The sequence below is a fragment of the Protomyctophum bolini genome (assembly GCF_963924005.1).
Source record: "Protomyctophum bolini genome assembly, chromosome: 17".
NCBI classification, from domain to species: domain Eukaryota; kingdom Metazoa; phylum Chordata; class Actinopteri; order Myctophiformes; family Myctophidae; genus Protomyctophum; species Protomyctophum bolini.
In genome coordinates this window covers 15,769,740-15,790,228 of record NC_137878.1, presented here as the reverse complement: position 1 = coordinate 15,790,228, position 20,489 = coordinate 15,769,740, and the positions used below count along the sequence as shown (strand labels likewise).

The 20,489-nt window shown below is 43.5% G+C and overlaps 2 protein-coding genes across 2 annotated transcripts; one reads left to right on the top strand and one right to left on the bottom strand.

Moving 5' to 3' along the window:
• The first annotated feature begins 622 nt into the window (after positions 1-622).
• On the top strand, positions 623-16,111 carry brd2a (bromodomain containing 2a). Its single transcript, XM_080788272.1, has 12 exons — positions 623-2,958; positions 7,384-7,684; positions 8,108-8,245; positions 8,447-8,597; positions 9,109-9,305; positions 9,735-10,250; positions 10,396-10,524; positions 10,907-11,098; positions 11,568-11,851; positions 12,187-12,527; positions 13,029-13,157; positions 13,589-16,111. The coding sequence occupies exons 1-12, from the start codon at positions 2,771-2,773 to the stop codon at positions 13,714-13,716; spliced, it is 2,694 nt and encodes an 897-aa protein (XP_080644398.1). The 5' UTR covers positions 623-2,770; the 3' UTR covers positions 13,717-16,111.
• Positions 16,112-17,548: 1,437 nt separating this feature from the next.
• Positions 17,549-20,438, bottom strand: LOC308332078 (NADH dehydrogenase [ubiquinone] 1 beta subcomplex subunit 9-like). The gene is made up of 4 exons (XM_080787708.1): positions 20,280-20,438; positions 19,252-19,444; positions 18,680-18,793; positions 17,549-18,030 (listed from the first exon to the last, which is right to left on the bottom strand). The coding sequence occupies exons 1-4, from the start codon at positions 20,366-20,368 to the stop codon at positions 17,899-17,901; spliced, it is 528 nt and encodes a 175-aa protein (XP_080643834.1). The 5' UTR covers positions 20,369-20,438; the 3' UTR covers positions 17,549-17,898.
• Positions 20,439-20,489: the final 51 nt, after the last annotated feature.

The following is a 20,489-nucleotide window of genomic DNA, read 5'->3' as shown; positions in this document are numbered from 1 at the left end:
CCATCTTGATACTAATTAATTAGTAGCTTAAATGTTGTATGAAAGCTAGTAGACCTGGCCTCACATACAGTGTTGGTTAACGAGACCATGCATCTAAAAAGTGACAGGTGCCATGCTACAGTACAGTAGGTGTTCTTGAATAATGACTAAAATGTCATGTAAATAAAATAGCATTACTTTTGCCCTGAGGTATGAGCATTATCAACTGGAAGGTCTATTAAAAGGTTTAAATGGGTTTTTTTTAAAGTTATTATTATTTTAATATTAAGTAACAGCAATTCATATACATTCATTAGGCTATATCTCTGCCTCTTAACTTGTCACTGGCGAAAATGGAGATAACCAGTCCAGAGCCATAGAGTAAGTTAGTAAGAGATAACATAGTCAAAAAACACACGCGCTGACGCAGAAATCAAATGCTCTTTTTGAGAGTTAAATAGCGCGGACCCCACCCCTTCCAGGAAAACAAACCATTATTCATCGGCCCCATTATGGTGCGAGTGAGGGGGAAACAAAACTGTTCTGAGATCAGTGACTCGTCTGCTGACTGCTGCCTCCCCACCCCTCCCCCGCAAATCCGTGCGTCTTCGTGGTTAGAACGCATGCGCACAGGCTCGCTTTGCTTACACAACTTGGAAAACCAGTGGAGCTCGTCAGCAAATCTCGCCCGAGGGAGACATTCTTTAAACATTTCTTGAAAAGGCAGAGATACTAAACAATTTCAGGGCAGACTGGGGGTCGTGTATGGATGGATTACATGAGATCATAGTCGTAAAATATCCAAATCGGTAAAACTGAATCTAGAGGACAGAGCATCACGTGATCAGGCACGGCCAATCGGAGGGAGTCGTATTAATCCATCAGAAAGTATGGTCTTTGTTGGGAATTGTATCAACTTTATCTCTTAATATCAACACAGTTTCCACTTTATATTATAACTTGCTAGACATTGTGAGGATATCGTGGCGAGCCGTGGATATACGCTGCCTTTTTTGTGGAATTGCCACGTGTGCAACTTTGGACAAATATTGCTTTTTAAAGCCCGGATTGTACTTCGTACTTTGACGGTGCTGCGCGCATTTGGATAGTCGATCTACAAGCTCACAAAGAGTCGCGGATGCTACGCTTTGTGGGCTTGTAGATCAGCTAGCTTCGTGCGCGCAGCACCGCCCGTACGACGGAACATAAGCCAAGGGACTTCTTTTGTCACATGACTCCCCTCCCCCACCCCGGCCATGAATGGGAAAGAAGGCGGACATGTTTGAGAGAAATGTGTTGGTTAAAAAGTATCGAGGTGGAAGACAAGAAGATTATTTGATGAAAACTTTCGCAGCATTTTTGGATTTTTTTTAACAAACCAAGACTTAATTATATGTATTTTATTCCTAATGTTTTTATGTCGTATTTTGATATTTTTCTTTCTTCCAGAAACATTTAACTTATTTTCTTTTTAAGTGTAATCCTCTTGCATGTGTTTTCAATGCTTTACATTATCGAGTACAATCATAGTTGTTTTTTATTTAAGGATTTATTGCTATTATCCATTATTTATTCGAGTGACATTGTAGGAAACCTGTAACCTTGGTGTGGGGGATGGGTGCCTGTGGTTAGGTAACCATTTTGTCCTGTCGTCGAATCTGTTGAGAGCTTAGGACATGCTTTAAGACTGTTTTTTTGTAATTTGCGCGTTTTATTAATTGGGACGAGCATCAGTTCATGGAAATTGGAAAATGTGTTTTACCCCTCTGAATCTTTAGACTTTAGAGGGTGTGGCTTTCTTAATTCATGTGTTATCAAGGCCTCAATTTGGTCGATTTCACATTTATATTTTATAGCTAGATTGGATTTTAACTATAGTTGGGGCAGAAGCCGTTTTAATTCTAAATACAATTATTGTGAGGTCAGTGAAGTCAAATAGGAGAAAACTGCTGTGTCATTCAGTGGAGGGCAAGTTCCTGTAGTAGTTTATTTTAAGTTTGTGAAGCCTCTATACTGTTTAGTTTAGTTTTAGCCAGGTGAATGGATGAGTATCTGTGTCTTGTCTTCACTCTTCACATAGTTGGATTTGTTTTAGTGTAGTATTGGTTGTCTGAAACACTAGCAAGGCCTTGATTGTGTAATCACTCAAAAAGGAGGTTTTATTGTGTTTTGGGCGATTGTTTTACATTTTCGTAGTTTAAAAGTGTTTCGTCTGGAGAATCCTGCATTTAAATTGTCGTTGATCACTATAATCGCTTTTAAAGTATGAAATTTGGTATTCACAAGTAGTCACATTGTGCTTTTAAGATGGCGGCTTTGCACCAATTCTGGCAGAGAGAAATGCAGATCCTCTTGTTGAAAGAAGAGTCTGTGGGGGAGGTTTTGGCTTGGGACGGATACGCGTGACTCGGCGGAAGGGCCAATGGGCTTCGCTGTATTTACACTAGAAGCCCGCGTTTGAGTGTCGCACGCCAATGAGCGTCCTTGCTTTGCCCACGTTGACGTAATGTAAGATGATAAGGAGGAGGGCGGCATCCTCCTTGGCGCATTTAGTAGAGCTTTATGTTCAGCGACCAATCAGAAGCGAGATTTCAGCAACACAGGTCGTTGTGGGCCAATGGCGTTGTGAAATCGCCTTGATGGACAGCGATAATGTGCGAATAGGTTGGCCCGAATGGTTGTCGGCGAGACCTCGTTAGCTAGGGGTGTGGTGACTTTGAGCGACGTCGCAAGCGGCGAATAGAAAACTCGTGGGCGTAGACATTCTCCAGTAGACTATCCAATAGAGTGAATGGCAGCTCTATATAACGACGGGTGTAGTCGCATCTTCGCCATTTCACTGAAGCAGTGTGTAGAATTTCGTGGTGGAGGGGACGGGAGAACACGGACCAACAGAGTCGGATCCCGATATACGGTCAATCTAAAAACAGAATCCGGATCCATCCTGATGGATATGGCTCTAAACCCGCCCCTTGACAGGTACCTACCGGTAAAATTGACTCTCGGCTTTCCATCGGAGCGGATATTATTATGATGTTCCTTGCACTTTGGGCCATAAATTGTTATTTTGTGCAACTTCTTGTCTTTGTGGCAATACTTGGGCTTGGAATACAGAACCGCCAACCGGACATTATTTTTCACCACGGAGAGATCTATATCAAGTCGCCGCTTGGTCCGAAGCGCTCGCGGGCTGTTTGTGTGATGTTTGGATAGCTGCGACTGTTATCGTTGGCTTCATACCGGCGCCATCTTCGCAGCTCCTCTGCGCTTGGCCCCGCTCTGTCTGCCACTGCCTAGTGTGTGTTAGCGCGGCTACGTTAGCTAGCATATTAGCTGCTTGCCTGCTTCCCCACAGTGTCCCAGGGTGTCGCAGAAGCCGTTCGGCTGGTTTCTGGGAGGCCGACAGTGTTTATTTTCTGTCGGTGACTCTTGAGAAAGCTTGCAAGGCAAGTAAAGTACACTTCGTTGCAGTTTTTGTGTTGGAGGTCTATTGGTATGTAGTTGTCAAATTACCACAATACAGCAATGTCTGCTGGGTGGAGAGAGCGCAGCATTTCAAGTATCTGGTTTGAGTTTGCAGACTTGCTTTGCAGACCTGTGTTTCTCCTTTTTTGTTGATCATAATCAGGGTTGTTATTGTAGCCATGCGATGGTCAGTCAGTGGCTGTGATGATCAAACCCGGTGACGGTGTCAGTTGTTACTGTGGTGCACGTGTCTTGACTTTTTGGAATGTTGGCATACTTTGTTTGCGTTCCAAGTCTAATGTGACCATGCGTAAAGAATGGCGCTAAACCCGGATACTAAGAATATTGAACAGTGGGTTACATTTCCAAGTGTACACGCGCGCCTTTAGAGATTACAAGTTAGGCTTAGCATATTGGAGAGTTTCGGCTTTCGGGCTGTTGCTTGGATACTAGAACTACTGCCCCGTGCTTTGAACTATTTCATTTCATGTAGACCCCCCAAACTTGGTAACCAATATTCCTTGGTCATTAATGTTCCATTACCCAATTTTTTTTGTACAGTTTTGTATTTTATTTTTTAAATTCTTATTTGTAGGAATTATCAGTATTATGTTATGTATTTGAATGTTTTTTATAATAATAAAGTATCATACACTTCCAACGTGTTTCCAAAAGTTGTGTCATTTAAAATGTATATACATCTAATGGCAATGAGTAAACAATGAGTTTTGATGTAATTTTTAAACTAATCATATGTACATTTGGTACAATTTTTGTATGCCAACATGGTGTTTAAAATTCAGCAGTTTGAACCACTATGTATATATACATAAACTGTTGGTCCCTAGATCAACTATATAGCACTGATTTTATATTTGGGATACTAGTTTGTGGTAGAGTGACCTGGAGACTGCTTTCAGTAGAAGTTCCTGATACTCCCACAAGGCCCCTTGCCCCCTCTGCACTGTCTGACGCAAGCACTGTAAGATCTGACTCCTACTTGCAGCAACCCGTCCATGATTCCTCGTGGCATTTAAAGGGTTCAGTATAAATAATGCATTTGTTTAAGGACACTGGTTTGCAACTCGCCTGCATAGGAAAATCATTACCTCCAGTGTTTGTTTACATCTACACTACTGGATGACCCTGTGATCTACCAGGTACCCAGGGGCAGGGGACTCTTGTTTTGTTTCCTCATGTCAGTAGGCCAGTGGACCCAGGTTATGGTGAGTTCATAATGTTCTATGGGTTGATGATGGACTGGGCGGTGTGCCCACTCACTTTTTATGACCGTCACCGTACACATTAATTTACCGGATGCAAATGTTTTTTCTTGCATATATTTTTCTTGCATATGACAATGTATTTGTTTACATGATACAAGTGAATAGAAATTAAGTCTGCCACAGTAGCATAGCAGGACGGTTTTATGGTCCGCATTGGGTTGCAGTGGTGGTGTTAAAATGAGTTGGGACAGATGGATCGGATATTATAGAAACGGCTAGTTAGTTTAAAAACCTATAAAAAGAAAGTAATATGTTAAATTGTTCAAACTACCAGTGTTTGTCTATCCTGTTTGAGCTGGACATTGAAACGTTAAAATGGTGTTTGTAAGAGCATTAGATAACACCCCCCCCAATGCTATTTATGAATTTAAATGTTATGTTAGTGTAGTCAACACTAGTGGTCCTCTGTACTGTTAATGATTGGTGGTACATTGAATACAGTTCCTTCCTCCTTGTGTTGGTAGAGGGCAGGGTCCTATCTCCATGGTTACACCAGCCTTCAGGCTTATTAGCTGTTACTAGAGACCGTTAAAAGAGCCAGCAAAGTGGTATTTGTTGCCCCACTGGCACAGGTTTTTTTAGAGGTGGTGTTAAGGGACAGTGTTGCTGTGGTAACAACCGAATGCACAACAAAGTTAACTTACAGTAGGACAACAGTAGTAGTTATCATGTACATTACAAGCTAAGCTACAGAGACAAATGGGGCCATTATTACCACCCGCCTTCAATAGTTGTAGCTATTGCTAAAAGTTACAACCAAAACATTAGATAAGACCGTCAACTGTCAACAGGTGCTTAGCTATTCTGTCTAGTAATATTGACCCCAGAACGTGAGGCTGTAGTTTGTTCTTTCCCCTTGTGTTGTTCAGTCATTGTCAGTATCCACAGTTCCACACACAATCACCCATCAAAAAGGTGGCTGCTTTCAAAAGGGCTTAGTCCCAGCGGGAGTTCAGTGTGTTGGCGTATTAGTACACACGACAAGGCAACCGGAACAACCAGGTCATGATGTTATTATGATGCAACAGGGCAAACTGCTTGTTGCTCCGAGTCGCCGGTGAAGGTTTTCAGGCTGTAATGCTAGTGCCCTATGCAACCTGGTGTTCTAATTTTGCGATTATTTTACCAGTCATTTGGATCTTTAGAATAAAGTAGTTGTACCTACAAATGATCGTTGATTACCTGTTGTAGAGGAAAAGCGATGGTTGAAATTTACCAGCATTTGGATGGTGGCTCATGTTACTCCTGTCTCATTTCAGATGAGTATCATGAATGATGTAGCAGGACCGGGAAACATTAGGCACGTCTTAAGCAGTTGGCTAGTAAAGAAGCTTTGTCAGCAGACATATGGACTTAAGATTGTCGGCCAAACTATGTTACGGACATTTCTTCCTGAATGTTCCATTCATTCATGACAGCCGAAACCACACCCACAATCCTTTGGGAAAGCAGTTTCACTGTCTAGGAAGTGTGGGTGGAGTTTCAGCATTTGCCATAGACATGTGTGTGTGTGTGTGTATGAGTTTGACAGCGTTCATGCTCAATCCATAGTTTCAGAGTGCTGATTTGGCATCTTTCTGCAAGCTCTGAAGCATCATAACTCAGGCTGATGTAGACTATGTTAAGCTATGTGTGCCTTGTTGTATGATAGTATTGGCTTGTGGTGACTTTGGTGAAGTTTTTTTGCTAGTTATCCACTGTATCAGGCAGAAGGCACTAAATTGAGTCAACTAATTTGTACAATGTACATATAGAAGAAGCGTGGGACATCATTAGTTATGTGGGAACGCATACTGAGTGGCAAAACAAATATGGCCTTGAGCCCATACATCCAAACAGAGAAGTCCTATCTGATTGCATTAAATTATGTTAAACTCACTTTGCTGCTCACTTTGCCACTGACTATGCATGCGCAATTGCACATACCCTCTATACAGATCAGAAAATGATGGTTGACCACATCATTTTGTGATCCTTATGTACAAATTAGTTTACTTAACTGGGACGTTAAGTGTTTTCTGTTTTGTGGTTGTTGATCCAGCTAGTGTACAAAATATTTAATGGCTTGATTATGTTGGAGAAAAGACTTCTGTGTGTAAATCTGACGATATTATAACTTGCAGGGTGACATAATGTAGTCACATGACATATTTCCATCATGTTCCGTGGGGTGAAGCATAAAATATTACTGCTGCTAAAAGATATGATGAATCTAAAATAGCCTTTTGTAAATGCATTTTTAGTTGAGCAGATGTTTATATTTATAGCTTGAAGAAGAAGAAAAAGCTGGTGTGCCCTGACGGTCACAAAGCACTATGTTTTTGCACTGCAGCTTGGTGATTTTACAAAAAAGGTTAATGGATAGTCCCAACAAATGATTTTTGTAGCCCTGATATTGCATGACTTTGTCCTCTGCAGTGCAGTACTCAAATATGTATAATAACTATTTTGTTGCTTCATGGTTTCTATGAACAATAATGCATGAATACAATTCAATGAATGCACTTTACATAAATATCACAGCATTTGTATCATGAATATGCCCAGTAGGAAACTGCTAAACTTTTACCTATTTAGCAACCAGGGCCCATAGTGGTATATCTATATTCGGATCATTCTGACACTGAATGGCAACACTCCTCTCTGTCCTCAGGTCCCTAGTCGGGGTGGAGATAACAGGAGTCACCGCCATGGACCAGGGTTCCGGCGCAGCTGGGAAACGCATCCGCAAACCCTCACTGTTGTATGAGGGATTTGAGAGCTCGGGGTTGCCTCCGCTGGGCCACACTGCCCACACAGGACCCCCCCAGCCTCCGGTGAAGGACCCCAACCGCCAGGCCCGCATGACGAACCAACTCCAGTTCCTGCAGAAGGCTCTGCTCAAATCACTATGGAGACACCACTTTGCCTGGCCTTTCCATGAACCTGTAGATGCTACCAAGCTCAGCCTGCCAGTGAGTGTCAATGCTACAAACCCCAAATCAAGGCTATTATATAATAGAATAATTTATTTGTGCGTTCGTCACTTACCTGTACCTGCCCATGGGAGTGGCACAGCTCAAGTGAACGAGAAACATAAATTGAGGCTAACATAATTTTACTGTACCCATCTCTTAGTCTGTCCAAATTATTTAGGAGAGAAATTGGGTGCATGTGTTTGGTCCGAGAAATGTAGTTGCATGAAGTACAACAATTAGTAAGAGTTAACATGCATTGTTCTATCATATGTCATATGAAACTTCAAAAATCATTTAGTTTTTCGTTTTTTTTGACTGGTTGATGAAAAACGCCAGAACCTCTTCTTTACTGTCTCCTCCGTGTTCTCTCCACTTTCTCAATAAAGAGAATTAAAGGAAACACATTTCTGTTCCCTTTAGGACTATCATAAGATCATCAAGCAACCTATGGACATGGGAACCATTAAGAAGAGGCTTGAAAATAACTATTACCGCAGCGCCAGTGAGTGCATGCAGGACTTCAATACAATGTTCACCAATTGCTACATTTACAACAAGGTGAGAATGTGTTCTCTGTGTGTTTCATGGTCAGCGACTAGTAACAGATTGATACTTGATATGCAACAAAAGCGAATTGGCCGTATTGCAAAATTATTAACTACAGGAGATGCAGTTTGTTTGTGTTTTACTTTAACCGTTTAAAATGTACTTGATTTTCAGCATATAAAGCTTTTTGTCCCATCTTTCTCTACTGTGTAGCCTACAGATGACATTGTGCTAATGGCCCAGTCACTGGAGAAAGCCTTCTTGCAGAAGGTTGCACAGATGCCCCAGGAGGAACTGGAACTGCCTCCTCCCCCGCCACGAGGCAAACCGGGCAAGCCTGGCAGAAAGGGCCGGGGAGCTGCAGGTGAGAACTACACACATTCTCTCTTTTTGAGTGGTGCAACAACTCCCTTACGGAGCTATGTGTGTGGGTGCCTGGCTGGGTGCCTGGCCTGTATAAGTGTATATATGATGATTTCGGGTGTGCCCGTACAGTACAGTACAGTACAGTACAGTGACAGTACAGTACAGTAGAGGGACCCCCACACGGTAACTCGGTCATTTCTCAACCGATTCGGACGCGAAGCGGCTCACCGGAATCGGGCCGGCACCCTGGGTGCGTTCATGTGGGTCTGGAACCCCCCCCCCCCACACGGAGTTGCACCACTCACTTCACACGGGTGTGATTTTAAGATATCGCCTGCTGTGTTTTCTGCATGTGCGTTCTCGTCATATTGCCAAATCAATGGGACACGTGCACATGTGGTATGGTCATTGGTCACAGGCATAAATACGCATGCATGGACATGCTTCAAAAGCCTGCACTGTCATTGAATCATGGAACCACTCATGTTGAAATATGACCTGTCCTCCAGTTTCAGGAGGAGTAACGACGGCACACCAGGTTCCAGCTGTCTCCCAGTCGGCCTATTCACCTCCCACCCCAGAGACCCCCGAGTCGCTCCTCTCCACTCCCCCACAGACACTCTTGTCCAAGAGCCTGCTCTCCCTGCCCACAGCACACAGCACGCCCAATGTAATGGGACTACCGCCCACACAGCCTACAGCCAAGGTAAGACCGATAAGATTAACAATGAGCGTTTGCAACATTTGGTGGGGGGGATGCTTGTAAATAATACCAGCATCATACATTTAAGGATGACCTTGGTGTGAGTCAACTAAGCCCAGTAACACTGCCTATATTAGTGCAGGTTTTTTTTACCCACGCAATACTGGAACCACAAACCCCTTTATCTTTGTGTATTTTTCCTCACATGCGAAAGATCAAATGCCATTAGATTTTTGTTCTCGATTTTTGTCCTCGACTCATCTCTGCAATCATAGGGCTTCTGTGGTTTACCTCCCTTAAATAAAATAAAATCAAGCCCAAGTGGTGCTGGTGCTTAGTCAGGTTCTCTAGAGATCAGTTCAGCGTTGAGTATTTTGATGAGTCTTATCGATCATTTCATTCATCCTTATATTCTCTGTCCTCTCTTGACAGAAAAAGGGTGTGAAGCGGAAAGCAGACACCACCACCCCCACCACCATGGCCATGCCCATAATGGGCACCATGGGTGTGGGAGGCATCGGCCTCGGGATGGGCGTTGGTCATGATTCCCCGCTCACCCTCACGTCCCTGGGGGTGGACCACAGCTCCAGCCTGGGTCTGAGTCAGGCCCTGGGGCTCAACCAGGGCATGGCAATGAGCATGGGCCGAGGAGGTGGTGTAGGAGGAATGATTGGAGGCAAAACGGGTGCGGGGGCCCGGAGGGGCGTCAGTGGGCGGCCCATTAAGCCCCCCAAGAAGGACTTGCCAGACTCGATGCTGCCCCAGCCAGTGCGTAAAAGCAAGCTCAGCCCCCAGCTGCGCTATTGTAATGGCGTTCTGAAGGACCTGCTCTCCAAGAAACACGCAGCGTACGCCTGGCCCTTCTACAAGCCTGTCGATGCCTCCACGCTGGGCCTCCATGACTACCACGACATCATCAAACAGCCCATGGATCTCAGCAGCATCAAGGTACGTAGTGTAGCACAAAGTATAAATTAGGCTTGAGGCATTGTTATTCCATTGGACCATTCCAACTGGAGTAGCCATAGCATTTTAAGTGTTGTCAGCCACATTGCAATCGAGCTGAATCGCATTTCTCTCTTCCCATCTACAGAAGAAGATGGACAGTCGGGAGTACCGCGAGGCTCAGCAGTTCTCTGCCGACATCAGACTAATGTTCTCCAACTGCTACAAGTACAACCCCCCGGACCACGATGTGGTCGCCATGGCCAGAAAACTACAGGTGAGCATTCACTGTACTTCTATTACACCTTCTCTTTGCCAACAATCATCCCCGTTTTACCAGGTTCAACTGTGGCGGCTTTAGAGAATTATTGTAAATTGCCATTGCAACTCTGTATATAAATATTAAAAATTTCTTGCGCACAAGATCGGTATTGGCCAATTGTGACGGGGGGGGGGGGGGGCGGGGGGAACGGAACGGTGATCGGGATCGGTCCCAAAAATCCTGCCATTTTTATAGTCTTTTATATGACCAAACCCGACCTCCCACTCTCAGGGCAATCGAGAAATTGGCTTGTGTTCTCCACCTTCCTGAAGTTGCTTGTTTCTACACTGTGTTTTTAAGACGTTAAACCCTCTTCCCTCTCCATATTTCTTTATAGGACGTGTTTGAGTTCTGCTTCGCGAAGATGCCAGATGAGCCTCGGGCACCTCCCAGCTCCTCTTCTTCCTCATCCTCCTCTTCCTCGTCCTCCGAGAGCGACGTCAGCAGTGAGAGCGAGGAGAGCGAGAGCAGCCCGAGCTCCGACAGCGAGGAGGAGAGAGCCAACCGTCTGGCGGAGCTGCAAGAGCAGGTACTGTGCATACGCATAAAAAACGACACAAACACAGAGGAAATGCTTAACCCATTCTGACCTGAGATCAGATTCTAAAAATGTCTTCTATATCCTGACAGTTTTCTGAAAAAGCTATGTTTCTATGTCAGTCGTTCTTCGATTTTTCAAAAATAGCAGACCACTCGATTGTGCGCTATTTTTCAATAGCTAAATTATAACATAATGTTTAAAACACCAAAAGGGGTTCCCGCCCAAAATGGGTTAAAGTTGAGTATCGATAATAATGCAACAACTAAAATGAGCTTGAATTATAAGGTCACTAACGTGAGAAGCAACACAAACTGACACCCGTCAGGTGTGTTTTAGCATATTCAACTGATCTTCTGAGCTGAACATCCCTACTCTTATCAATTTATCTCCAGACCTGGTGTACTAACGTTGTCATCTCTCTCTCTCATTTCTGCTTTTTCTCCTTTGCCCTTCTCAGTTGAAGGCAGTGCACGAGCAGCTGACGGCCCTCTCTCAGGGTCCCATGGTCAAGCCCAAGAAGAAGAAAGAGAAGAAGGAAAAGAAGAAAAAGAAGAAGCCAGATAAAGAGAAGCATCGGAGGATAGAGGAGGAGACACCGCCTCCACCACCACCGCCGCCGCCACCCGTCAGACCACCCAAGGCCCCCAAGATGGCCAAGACCCCCAAATCCAAGAGCAGCCGCAGCACAGGGCGTTCCGGAGTGCCAAGCAAGAAGGGACCCAGCAAGAAGAACAACAAGAAGTGAGTAGTGACCCCATGTGGATGCTGGTGGAATTGCAGGATTATTTGTTTGATTTTGAAGCGTGGCATTTTTCTAATCCATTACTGAAGAAGAAGCTTGTGCTACAAACATCAGTGATCAGTGCTGATCACAGATACTTTTATTGGACTAAAAAGCATCTGTTGCATTGGAGCCCTCAGTGTGGTTACTGTGGTAGTGTGTTTTTTTTGTTCTTCCTTATAGGCTATTGTTCACCACCCAGCACCTGCCCAAACTTGGGTTGGGGATGTGGATGTCGTTGCTCTCTTTTCACGTTTCTAATCCATCTCACAACAAATCTTCCGTCGTTCTTCAGGTCCAAAAAGGGCAGCGCCGGTCTGACCATCAACATGCAGCACCAGCGAGGCATGGAGAACTCGCCCAGCAGCCTCCTGCCGCACTACGACTCTGACGAGGAGGAGGAGACGGTGCCCATGTCGTACGATGAGAAGCGCCAGCTGAGCCTGGACATCAACAAGCTGCCGGGGGAGAAGCTGGGCCGCGTCGTCTACATCATCCAGGCGCGGGAGCCGTCGCTGCGTGACACCAACCCTGAGGAGATCGAGATCGACTTTGAGACGCTGAAACCCTCGACACTGCGTGAGCTGGAGCGCTACGTCATGACCTGCCTGAGGAAGAAGCCCCGCAAGCCTTACGGTGAGCCTTGACGCCGCAGCATTAGCATGTAAACATGTGCATTAGCATGTAAACATGTGCGAGGGGACGTGCAGATATCATTAGCATGTAAACATGTGCGAGGGGACGTGCAGATTCTGTGCCAAGTAATCGAGTATATGATGATGATGAGTTAGGGGTTGGAGCTGATTTTATTTCTCTCTTAACCGCATGAATGAAATCGCTGAAATCTATCTGCTATTTTTGAACATTTTTGAAAAAACTTTTGTGAGAGCTACTGATTTAGAAAATTTGTAGAATCAGCCTCAGGTTTTAAGGGGTTAATCTGGCAGCACTTTTAATACATTTATTTGACATAAACGAAGGGCTACTCAATAAGTTACGTTTGAAATAGCATTGCTGAATTGCACCACTGGGGCATTCTGTGTAGCCAACCATTCTCTTGCTTGATAACCATGTATCCCAGTTCCTCCATAGTGAGTAAGAAGAGCAGAGCTTTAATGTCGTCTATTCTGTGTGTAGCAAGTAAAAAGGGCGGAGCTGGGAAGTCTCGTGAGGAGTTGGCTCTGGAGAAACAACTGGAACTGGAGAAGAGGCTAATTGACGTCAGCGGGCAACTCAACTCTGGCAAGAAGCCTACCAAAACCAAACGTAAGCCCCCCAAAGTCTTCCTTTCAAATACAGTATGGGCTTTAACAATGTCTTAGTTTTAAATGAGGCCTCTGCACTTGACCCATGACCATAGGGTCTCGGGTCTCGACTGTAGGGCTGCATGGATGTAGTCTAGATTATTTAGGGAAGCAATCTCTTTGAATTCTCATTTTGTGTCTGTGTGTAAATGCAGTTAATATAGATGGAGAGGGCCAATAACAATTTAAGCCCTAAACCCTTAGTTGTCTAGAGTCCCCCAGCGGTCTATACTAGGCCCCCTTACCTCATTTTTTCCCCTCTACACCAAAACTCTTCCCTGGAAATATCCCATCTAAAAGTATTTTCGCCAAATGTCAGCCCTTGAATAGGGACATAGCTGGTACTGTACATGTGTTACAGTACATAACTGGTACATGTGTTTTCCCCAGCAGAGAAGCCCCCGACAATAGAGCCCCACACCAAGCCGTCACGCCTCAGTGGCAGCAGCTCCTCGTCAGACTCTTCCTCATCGTCCTCGTCCTCCTCGTCCTCCGACACAAGTGACTCGGACTCCGGCTGAGGGAGACAGACGGAGACAAACGGGAGAGAGACTCCTAGAGAAATGAACAGCTAGTCCTGTCGGAGAAGCATCCCAGAATCACCTTCCTATTAACCCGCTGAGCGGATTGGACTTGTTAACTTAGTAGTACCTCTGAAAAAAAAAAGAAAACAACGACCGCCGGGGCGGGACAGACCCCATCACAACCAGGAAGTACTGCCGCCTCACTGGGGCCCGAACAGGAGCATATGGGAGGGCTTATGGATGAGATGATGGCTGGATGACAGATGAAAGACTGCAGTGTCCTGTTGCTCTCTGGAAAAATGGCTTTTGCAGGCGGAGCAAGGGGGGCGATGCATCTCCTGAGGCAGACAGGAGAACAGTGACGCATGCGGCTAGCGGCATGGAGGGACATGGGTGCTAGAGCCAGAATGATCTTATTTCTGGAGATAACTTCCCTTCTTACCGTGACCCCACCCCACGTCCCACCCCCTTCTCTCTTTTCGCTGTATAGATAATTTGTACAGTTCTATGAATATCTATTTTTCTTTTATAAAGAAGCATTTTAAGAAGATGATTTCTCCCCCGATTCTGGGGAAAGGTGAACAGGTGTGGACGGATTTTTTTGTTTTTTCCTTTAAAAAAAATAAAGTGGGTAGAGGGGAGAAGAGATATGCGTGTGTGTGTGAGCGAAAGAGATTTGGCATCTCCGTCTTTAAAGCGAGTGTGTTTGTTTGTGTGCGTGCGTGCGCGCATGTATGTGTGTATACTATGTGTCCGCATGTACGTGCGTGAGTGAGTGCAAGGTTCCATCGCCACAAACAAAGCGCAGCCTCGTGAAGTTCCTCGCCACGGGCGGCGATGTGCACACTGCGTTCACCGAAGCACCTTGGTTCAGCAGAAATAACGGTATGCATGCAATACAGAGGAACTGACAGACATCCCTATTGTACACCATCATTAGTCAATGTACCTTTACTGAATACCTGTGTACTCGTCCTCTCCTCTCATTGCAAAGGATCGACGCTGTACAGAAACGTGATGTTCTGAACACGTTGGGTTTTTGTTTCTTGGGTGAAATATATTTCTGTTATACATTTCCACCCCCCCCCCCCCATAGTCTCTCTTACCATTTGTCTCTGTAAACGTGTTGCTTTTTCTTGTGACCAATCTGCAAAATAAATTGTGAGAACACGTCTTATCCCCTCACTCGTGCCCAAATAACTTGATTCTTCTGGGGGTTTTTTCTTGACTTTTTTGTACCTTACTTTATGACAAAAGGTTTATATCGGGTCTTAAATTTGGTCATTTAATTCAACCTTCAACAGTTAGGTTTAAGTTTTAAGTGCAGTTTGTTGGGTTGTTTTCCCATTATCCTTCATATATGAATGAACATCATTAGTTTTGCCATTAGTAATGTTTACAATGGCAGATACAACTATTTACAACCTGGCCTTTGATAACTATGGCAGCTTAAAGTTAGTTTTGGAGAATATGAGATGTCTTGTTTAGTAGTACTATGGTATAGTTTTATTTGTGGTGGTGGCAGCCAGAGAACGCCAGAAAGGGTTGGGAAATTAAACATGAGCCGATGGCTGGCAAATATTTTGTGTTTAGCCCGATTTATACTTTAGTGTACGACCAGAAGTCGCATGCTGAAAATGGCCCATGTACAAGCTCACAACACGTGATTATGAGCACATAGATCAGCTATTTCCAACATTGTATGAGGAAATATAAATGCATTGATCTCCTCTGCCAGCCACCCTGGCAGGTGAGGTGACCACCCAATCTCCTTTTGCTTTTACAAAGCAATTTCACTGAAAGACATGAAGTGGCTGAAATGTTTGGAGCCATCAGCCAGTTTGGCCAGTGGATTAAAAAGTAAGGTGTCATGCCCCAAGTAATAACAAATGATGCACTGTTTGTTTTGGAGGTACTACTAAACATTTTTTGTGATTCGTAAGGGTGTGTGTATCTTTATTTTTTATCATTTAACGTTTGAAGTTGAATAATTTGTATTTGTGTGAAATTATATATTATTTATTCAGGAGGAAGTTGTGAGGAGATGAACCTTGTATTTTTTCTTTACTGAAATGATTTGGAACGTTTGTAATGTCAACGAGTCTACTTTCATGAAATATGTACAGCGTAAGGTAATATGGTCAGGATGCAGGTGTACATATTCTACAGTCTTTCAAATTTGAAGCACGTTTTCTTTTCTTACGGTGTCTTTTAGTCAAGATTTGCTTTCTACAGCTATGATTGTTTTCCTCTCTTGTTCTTTCTGAGATGAAAGTACTCCAGATCTGTCAGTCTTTTTTCTCTCAAGTTTGTCAGAATTTTAATGCCTCCGTACTTGACTCCACCATTATCTGAACACATGTACATAATAAACAGAAAAATGTTGATCTTTTTCACTGGCTGTGTGATTGATTCTTTTTTGGTGCAGTTAGTTAGGTGTTCTGATTTTACTTATTACATACAGTACAATAGCTTATTAAAATGTGTAGACTATGCAGGAGATTTTTTTTTTTTTAATTTTGCTTTGCCTTATAAAAGGATGTAAGAAGAACATGCACCCTTTTGACTTGAGAAAATAATGCTAACGTCAAGCCCTTCATTTAAAACTGTCCTGAGGCGCCATCTTGTGGATTATTCGAGAATGCACTTGTGCGCTTCCAGTCACAGATTTAGCCTTTAATCTGGACCATAACATTGGGTATATTATATATATTCTTAATCCAGTAATTGTTTTATGAGATTCCCTTAAAACACCTCCAATTAACAGTGTGACAGAGCAGCCTCTGTCAGAGTAATATATGCTGTTCTACAATTCATGTTCATTGTATTGTATTGTTTCTGTATGGTATGTGTAACAGGTTGATTCTCAGTCCCACAGAAGGTGCACATTCTGCTGTGACATGTGAATTAACATACTTGTGTTTATCTATGCAGATGCTGTAGTTGGGAAGCTGCCTTGATGGCCTGAAGAGAGCTCTGATTGCTTGGGGTGTTAAATACCTTGTGATTCGCTGACTGCTCAGCCAGGGGTGGAGTCTATATAATGGGGAAATGGCTCAGTAGAGTTTGTGCTGCCATGGTGGGAGGTTGACACCAGTATCTCTCTGTTCAAAGTTAAGTTGTTTTGAGTTCTTTCTTTTCTTTATTATTCACTATGTTTTCCAGGCCTGGAACTTATTAAAACTCATCTTCACCTGCAGGTCTGCCTCATGTCCAATGTCATTTAAAAAGGTTTTATTACTGACAAACAGCCGATCTACGATCCCACTTGGTAACAAACAGGTTTTGGAGACAAGCCACGGGATAACAAAATTGAGAATGGCTTCCATAATGTAATACTGCATGACTGCCATCAATATATTTAAATATCAATGTCAAATATCACAAATTACTCTAATATGCATGAAAGTTTAATGGTGAGATGATATCAATAAATTCCATTTTATGTGCATAACTGCATATATAAATCAAACATTGCTGTAATTTTGCCCATTTTATGACTACCGGTATATAGAATCATGGGAAACTCAATAGCTTGTAGGCCCCCATTTATCAACTTTGACCATCTCTTATCGTAATGTAATTAACGTTCCTCTTCCAAATGTTTTAAACTTTGACAACAGGATGTCATTGTTTGTCTCTGTAAATAGTCAAAAGTTGCATTCCTACCAGTGAATGGAAGACACTAGACAGGTTTATTGTAAATCACTACGGTGTCCAAGTGCGTTTCTTCTTTTGCCTTATGTTATCCCAAAGATGACACTTTAACAACGCTACAAATAAAGTGATTGCATATGAAATATGCAAATTCTTTATAAATGACAAATACTTTTTTCATCATATGTTTATAATTTATTGGAACCGGCAATCTTATACAGGGAAAGGACACATCCACAGTGTGGTTTCAAGGTCAACAACTCGGTAAATTCAAGCAAGTCTCGTTATGCATTAATGTCTTACAATAAATCCCTGCAACCTGCACACAGGAACCTTCCCATCAACTACTCCAACAACAAAACTAAAAGCCTTTCAAGATAAGATGGGAAAACAAACTTAGTTTGGCCATGTTGACGTGTAGCAGTGATTGATGACATGTCCTCGCCTCAAGATAGTCGTAATTGAATTGTCGCCATACATACATACATACATTAACGACAAATCAGGGGAGGCGGAAGTGGTTTATGTGGGACGCTCCCTGGCGCGGGTGACATGCTGCCACCACAGAGGAGGGAGGTCGCCGTCCTTGCGGGCTGGTGGGAGAGCCTCGGTCCTGGGACCACCGGTTGGGGTCTCGGCCTCGAGCTGGGCAACCTGGAGGAAAAAAGCAACATAATTTATCATCAATAGATGCCTACATATAATATTGAGCTGCTTTAAAACAGACTAGTATCACTGTGTATTATGGCCCCTACAAACTAACTGCACGATATTTGCTCCGATTATGCTGCTGGGGAGCTTTTTTGGCAATCGCTGACAAAACCCCAAATCTGATGCAAGAGGTTTTACTTGCTGTGTGTGAAAGGCTCTGCGAGAAGATCCAGCAGCGATAAAAGCACTCCCTGATGCCTTCGAGCATTTCTGAATATCTAGCAGGTTTGATATTTGACACTCTCGCCGACTGGACATCATACAGTATGAACAGGGTTGCGATAGCACCCCATGAAGGTCTATATTACAGCCAATGAGACCACAGATAAGACAGAAAGTCAGTCTGTCTGCATCGATAGATAATATAAAACCTTTATTCCTTGGGTAAATTATTTTCTTTTTGTATTTCCATGTATATACAGTAGTATATATCGTTTGTTGGATACTAAAGCCTGTTAAGTATTTTTGGACTTATTGAGAGTTTCCTTGGTTTGCTAAATCCTTTGTCACAGAGTGTCGTGTGACTTTCTTTTCCAAGATGCTGTTTGTATCATCACAATAATGCAGTAATAATGTGGCCCTGCCAGCCCACCTCTCTGTCCCAGCTCTGCTCCCTCAGTTTCTTCCACTGCTCCCTCTTGGCAAAGTAGTCTGGGTACATGGCCTTCTCCGAGGGGTGCCAGTGGTCCAGAGTCCAGTCTGGGACCTAAAAGGTGAAGGCAGGGTGGGGAATGCAGGGACATCAAAAGTCACACCTCAATACAGAGAGACAGCATGGGTCAAATTGTCAAAGAATAATTGTGTAGCCGGTCTACAAGCTTGTTATTTTGAGCTTGTAGATCTGCTATTTATATTTATTTAATATCTGTGGAACAGAGTTAAAACTAAACGTAATGCCTCAACTTGTACAATTCCAAGTGCTTGTCGGGGGTGTGAGGGCGGGGGATCACTGGTCAAAGCAACATTCAGCATAGGAAAGGGCATTTTATGATATCCAACTATGTGACCTTCAAATGTTGAATAATCTCCCTCGACACATGGCTCTGAAGCCGGAAGTATTGCATGATCATACTATTTCAGGGATTTCTGATGCCCCAGCTTTTAAAAATCCCTTTCTAGATGAATATCCAGAAATGTAAGATTATTAAGTCCACAGTTTGTTACCTTGTAGCACTCGTATCTCTCATAGGAGGTCCCTCCAGGAGAATCAGGGAAGATGTAAGGCTGGGGGTGCTGGTTGGTCCACCACTCTTCCTCCCCGGCCTTCAGCATCATGGTAGCTTTCACCATGTCCTTCTCATTCTTGTTCTCATCGAAGCGAGCACGCATTGTGCAGGCATAGAAGCGGTACTTGTCCCTGGAACAGCAATGTGAGGCTGTACTTCATATATTTGAAATAGAAAATCTTTATGTATTTTAAGCTGTGTGTGTAAAACAGAACATCTAAAATGTGCCTTTGCCGTGGACACATTTGTCCGTGTACGGTCTACGGACATGTTGGTGACCCCTGCTGTAGTGTGATGATGTGATCTGCTAAAAGGTGCCAATGTGGTGTTGACTGAGTACTGAGACATAGCCCTGGCCTGGTCTAGTGTTTACAGCAACGGACCAGGGCTATCTGAGACAGTGAAGGTGCCATTAGTCTTGTTTTTTCATATAAAACCATAGTGTAATGTTAGTTAACTTGTGATTCAAGACTAACACACTCGTACCATTTAATTCTACAGGTGTCATTGCTGAAGTGCCCTTGAGCAAGGCATTGAACCCCTACCATGAAATGTTCTATGAGCAGAGCCTGGCTGTAAACAAGTTCTTGAGCTTAGTCCAGTTACCCTGGGTAAACATGGTAACTTTGCTTTGCTTTGCTTTACTCTAAAGTATATGCCTGTCGTTGCTCAAGTCAAGTTCATTATATAATTTAACAACAACAAGTTATTGCTAGTTTTGAAAGATTTTGGAGGAACATGACAAGAAAAAACATGATAATTTAGAAATAATTGTAGAAATTCTGGGACAAATTGTTAAAGTGAGAGATTTACAGTTAATTTAAGAGGAATGAGTGACCTGCTGCCATCAGCTAGCGGTTATAGCTAGAGAGGCTAAAGTTAGCATAGGATCCGCTACAAGAACATGCTCGTGTAACTATTCACAACCAACCACCCGCCAACATAATCCCACCGAAGTGTACTTACCTAAATATGCACCACGATTCGAGGTGTCGCAGTGTTTTCTTGTACAGTCTCAACACTTTCTGTTGGTGGGTAAGATACGCAGAGGCCATTTTTACTGTCCCCTGTCACCTTCCCCGAGCCGAGGTGCAGTCTGGGACTGATGATGGTGAATGTTTGGGAAATTGCCATTTACACCTACAAAACGCGCAAAGATATTACATGCAAATACTT

Excerpts from the sequence above, each read along its gene's own strand:
- LOC308332078 (XM_080787708.1), bottom strand. The coding sequence starts at position 20,368 with ATGGCCTCTGCGTATCTTACCCACCAACAGAAAGTGTTGAGACTGTAC. Across the intron at positions 18,794-19,251 it reads AGAGATACGAGTGCTACAAG|GTCCCAGACTGGACTCTGGA; the intron begins GTAACAAACTGT and ends TTCACCTTTTAG. Across the intron at positions 18,031-18,679 it reads AGCAGAGCTGGGACAGAGAG|GTTGCCCAGCTCGAGGCCGA; the intron begins GTGGGCTGGCAG and ends TTTTTCCTCCAG.
- brd2a (XM_080788272.1), top strand. The coding sequence starts at position 2,771 with ATGGCAGCTCTATATAACGACGGGTGTAGTCGCATCTTCGCCATTTCA. Across the intron at positions 8,246-8,446 it reads ATTGCTACATTTACAACAAG|CCTACAGATGACATTGTGCT; the intron begins GTGAGAATGTGT and ends TCTACTGTGTAG. Across the intron at positions 8,598-9,108 it reads AAAGGGCCGGGGAGCTGCAG|TTTCAGGAGGAGTAACGACG; the intron begins GTGAGAACTACA and ends CCTGTCCTCCAG.